This window comes from Wasmannia auropunctata, unplaced genomic scaffold (assembly GCF_000956235.1).
Source record: "Wasmannia auropunctata unplaced genomic scaffold, wasmannia.A_1.0 LD335794.1, whole genome shotgun sequence".
NCBI lineage: Eukaryota > Metazoa > Arthropoda > Insecta > Hymenoptera > Formicidae > Wasmannia > Wasmannia auropunctata.
In genome coordinates, this window is record NW_012027096.1 from 7,545 (window position 1) to 12,630 (window position 5,086).

At 29.7% G+C, this 5,086-nt stretch overlaps 2 protein-coding genes across 2 annotated transcripts in view; both read left to right on the forward strand.

Moving 5' to 3' along the window:
* Positions 1-773, forward strand: part of LOC105456047 — a 7,800-nt gene extending 7,027 nt beyond the window's left edge. Inside the window, exons 2-4 of the mRNA XM_011699819.1 lie at positions 161-270; positions 353-576; positions 652-773. Coding sequence (XP_011698121.1) covers positions 161-270; positions 353-576; positions 652-771 — 454 coding nt within the window. The 3' untranslated portion in view covers positions 772-773. The remainder of the gene's footprint in view (positions 1-160; positions 271-352; positions 577-651) is intronic.
* A 2,077-nt stretch (positions 774-2,850) lies between these two features.
* On the forward strand, positions 2,851-4,104 carry LOC105456048. The gene has a single exon (XM_011699820.1). It carries the CDS (start codon positions 2,851-2,853, stop codon positions 4,102-4,104), a length of 1,254 nt encoding a protein of 417 aa, XP_011698122.1.
* The last annotated feature ends 982 nt before the right edge of the window (positions 4,105-5,086 follow it).

Below are 5,086 nucleotides of genomic sequence, written 5' to 3' on the forward strand. Positions count from 1 at the left end.
TTGTTATCAATTAATTGATGATTCAATCGATTATTGTTTAATTAATTAATTAATCCCCTTGACCTACATTCCCCCCACCCTTCCTCCTTGACCTACATTCTCCCCATCCTTCTTGGCCTACATTCCCCCCACCCTTGACCTTGACCTATATTTGATGTAGAATCCCCATAGTATACCTACTCACGAGATTAATAGGTAAACTTAGAAGAGCAGAGCTTCGTAATACTAATTTACAAGAAGAAGAGCAAGAGGTGGATGACTCTCATAATGGTAGCATTCTTTGATTTTTAAATTTTTTAATTTAAAAATATATATATGTATATAATTATTATATATGATTATGATTACACAGGAGCAGGTATTTCAGAAACACAATTAGACAGCTTTCAGTGGTTACGAAGGTGTCTGGAACCACAGAGTGAGGCTACTGTAAAATGGAAAGAGACTGCCTCTGTAAGACTATTAAAACTCAGAAGCACGGAATATAGACGAAAAAAGAGAAAGCAGTTTATATGTGGAATTACTGAGTACTTCAATGAATTTCGTGTTTTGCGACAGCCTTGGGGTTATATTTTGGTAAATTGTTGCTAGAAATAAAATAATATTTTATTGTTTTTAATATTATTTTAAAATAATATTTCCCAATTCTAGTTAGAACAAGATTTCAACCATCTCTATCCGAATAATTTGATGCAACTTCTGTCTAATTGGGAGAAAGTTGTTCCAAAAATAAAAAAACTTAAAAACTACTATAAAATTCACAACTGTTGAAGGTAATACATTTAAATATTTTTCGATTTACTATTTTCTTTTAATATGAACTCTGCAAAGATCAATTTATTTTTAGAAGAAACTGTGAAAGTGCTGCTCGCAATCCCAACACTTTTCTCTCCAACAAATGTTGGAAAGTGGCGTCCTACAGCTGCAGATTTAACTTCTGGTTTTCTGCTGCATATCAAGGTACATTAATGTTTTTGCTTATGGGATTGTAGAAGTTCAAAACTTTACTGACAGAATGTATATATTATGTATAGACTGTTCTCTTTGTAATGTTTACGTCATATTAGTTGCACAGAATTAAAAACGCCTTTCAACAACAAAATTACATAAATAAATAATAAATAGAAATTATCTAACATCAGATGAAAACGATAAAAATCGATATCGTATTTTTTTGTGCAATTGAATGAAAGCACTTTCATTCAATCAGAATTTGGTAGTCACTGAAACATTCCCATTAACACATTAATAATCGGATATTACAAAAAAAAGAAGAAAATAATATGAAAAATTCTAAAAATATATGTGTCAAAATTTCTTTTTTTAGGTTTTACGAGACTTGGAAGTGCAAGTGGAACGCATGAGACAGAAACTCCTTGCTGCTAAGAAGCAACTTCAGCCGTTCCCTGTTATTATTGGTGAAAATACAGCAAGCATAACCGAATTCTACGTTTACATTGACAACTTTCCATATAAGGTAGAAAGTCCTTTACGTGCAATAGATGTATGCTTTAAAGCGTATCATGCGTTGCATGCGTCCTATCCCTTTCAGAGTAGCCAACCATGGCTTTTCCTTCAACAAGCTATTTATCAATTTAAAACTCAATGGGATGAGCATATACCATCTGTAGCAACATTGGTAAATGATTATTTGCAATTAACCGATGATTAAATTCATTTAAATAATTCATTTTTATAAGTTAATAATAATTCTGTTAATTATAACTTATAATTTACAAAAATTATAATTATATATAATTATAATTTTAATGCTTAATATACATATACATATATAATTTAAATTTCTAATGTATATGAAAATAAAAAATTTTTTTAATTATAAGTTTGAATAAAACTTATTTTACATTGAGTTTTAATAAATTGATATATATTTTTGGACGTTTAATAAGATATCAAAATGATGAAGTGTATAGGACAAAATTGCAACTTAACTTTGACTTCTGTCAATGCTCTACATTTGCATTTAAATACCGCTCATAAATTTGATGAAATTACCGTATATAAGTGTCAAGTACCCCAATGTTTATTAGACTATAATTCATGGAGAAAATTTCGAAAACATCTCATATCTTATCATAAATTTCCAGCTAATTCTATCGTTAAAAGTCTTAATCAAAATCGTAGTAATAAAAGTAATGAAGGTAAATTACAAATTTTTGTAACAAGTTAGATTGTGATTCTGACATTGAAAACATAATTTTTTCTGATAATCTTGTTAATGAAAAATCGGTCTCAAAAGAATCTATCAATGACAAACTTCATAACTGCTTGTTACGTTATATTGCGAAACTATATGCAAATCCAGCTTTGCCCCGAAATCATGTTCAAGTTGTAATGGATGATACAGCTGCCTTGTTTTTTAATATGATATCACTTCTGAAGCCTGCTATACGTTTTATGTGTAATGAAACACAATCTATTGAGAAAATAGTATCAAATATATTTGATTTGTTTGATACAGTTTTTAAATTATTTACGAATTTCAATTCTGAATATAACCGTATGAAAGCTTTGCAAGTAACAGATTATTTTATTAAACCTAAGCCATATATTGTTGGTAATGTTGTAAGTGAAAAAATAGTTGATGGCCGAATCATTAAAGATATAATTCCCGTACACGGCCAGTTTCTACCTCTTCGTACAATTTTAAAAGCTTTCTTTAGTCTTCCAGGCGTGTTTGATACTTGTTATAATTACATGATAAATCTAATGCAAGAGACAGTTGTATTATCCAACTTCGTTCAGGGTAAATTATGGAGAAAAAAGAAAGCTGATTATTTTTCTGATAAAATTGTTTTTCCTTTTTTTGTTTATTACGACGACTTTGAAATGAATAATCCTTTGGGGAGTCATAAAGCGATTCAAAAAATAGGTGGAACCTATGTTACTATTCCGTGTATTCCACCAGAATATCGTTCTACTTTAGATGAAATTTTTGTTACTTTATTGTTCCATGCATCTGATAGAGCCCATTTTAAAAATACCGCTATGTTTCGCATATTAGTAGATGAAATTAATTTCCTTCAGGACTGTGGTATTGTTTTACATTTACCACAGGGAGACAAAAAAATATACTTTGCTCTTGGTTTATTGACGGGGGATAATCTTGGACTCAATACAATATTAGGTTATTCAATGGGGTTTAATGCCACTTATTATTGCCGCTTTTGTACTACACGAAAAGAAGATTGTGAAATAGATTGCTTCGTACGAAAAGAAAATTTGAGAAAGACAGAAAAGTACTTGAACGATATTCATGACGGTCTATCCAACTCTGGTTTAAATGAATATTCAATTTGGAACGATGTTAAAGGATTTCACGTTTACGAAAATTTTGCTTCAGATCCTTTGTTACATGAGATGGCAGAAGGTTGTTTACGATATGGAATGAGCCATTTATTATATCATTTAATATTCAAGAAGAAACACTTCATTATTCAAGTACTTAATGAAAGAATAAAAACTTTTGATTATTATAAAAATGGATTTTCGAACAAGCCACCACTTGTAACAGAGGAGGAAGTGAGAAGCAAGCATTTAAACTTGTCAGGTGCCGAAATGATAAATTTTTTTTTAACTTTTGGTTTCTTGGTTGGGGACTTTGTACCTTGCGGTAATAAATTGTGGCATTTTTATCTTATTTTACGCCAAATATTTGATATTGTTGCTGCTACTAGCATTCAAAAAGAAGTATCGATATTGTTGGAGCAACTCATTTTTGAACATCATACGTTGTACCAGGAACTCTTTAAAGATAAATTAAAACCGAAGCATCATATTATGCTACACTTTCCTATGATGCTTGAAATGTTAGGACCTCTAGCTTTATTTAGTACAATGAGACAAGAATCCAAGAATAGGCTTAACAAGATTCGTACAAATGCCACATACTCTAGAAAAAATATTACTTTTACATTAGCGTTCAAAGAAGCCTTGCAAATGTGTTATAGATTTGTAAGTCAACTCGGATTTGTTCAGAAATTTGAAATGGGACCAGGGAACATTTTAGACGAATTGCCTGAAAGCGAAGATTATTCGTGCATCCCTGTTGATTTCAAAACTGCTTGTATAGAGATTCCTTAGATTGATTATAAAGGTACAAGATACAGAGTTGGTACATGTGTTGTTCTTGGGTCAGATAATTTTGAATTGCCTATCTTTGGTGAAATTAAAAGAATTTATTGCACGAAAGATTGTAAGGTTTGCCTTGAGTGCTTTTGCTTTCAGACAATTGGCTTTGATGCACATGTGCATGCGTATGATGTTGAAATGAATGCTCAAATTTCTTATATTAATATTGATGATTTATTTGATCTTCCAGCTATTTCAGTCAGAATGAATGATGGTAAATATTTTATTTCTACAAGATATGCATTATGAAATAATGCATTTTCTTGTAGAAATCAATATTATTGTAGAAATGTACAGACAAACCTGTATGTACAAATGTTAACATAAAAATTTTAAAGTGCAAATTAAACCTTATGTATGTCATTTTAAGTTTATACATAATTAATTGTATGTTGATTAAAAGTTTATGTAATATGCGATTTAATAAGTGCATTTAAAATACTTTGTGTTTATATTTGCTATTATATTAACTAGTCTTAAATAAAAACTTCTTAAATAAAAAATACTACTTGTTCATCAACTAAATAAAGTATTTTACTATTTCCTCTGTTCTTCTGATTCCTATATTGACCACTTCAATTATTACCACACAGAAAAAAAGTTATCTACGGTAGCCAAAATATGTGTGGAAGTTAAAGTAATTATATTATAATATACAATGGATACCTGAAAATATTGTTGTGTTAATAGACTTTTTTTACTACAAAAGCAAATTTTGTTTCTATATCAATATACTCGTAATATTATGTTGATTTTATAACGAGAGAATTTGCTTCTATAGTTAAAAATGGACTTAACGCAGTAATATTTTTATATGTACATATTACAATAACGTTTTTCCTGTGTGCAAATATTTTTAGCAATTAAAATAGTCGTGATAATATAAACAGAATGACTGTCACGCAGAAACGTAATAACTTCGTATAGCATACAA

What these genes read in the sequence shown, in the direction of transcription:
- LOC105456048 (XM_011699820.1), top strand. Translation starts at nt 2,851, where the DNA reads ATGAATAATCCTTTGGGGAGTCATAAAGCGATTCAAAAAATAGGTGGA.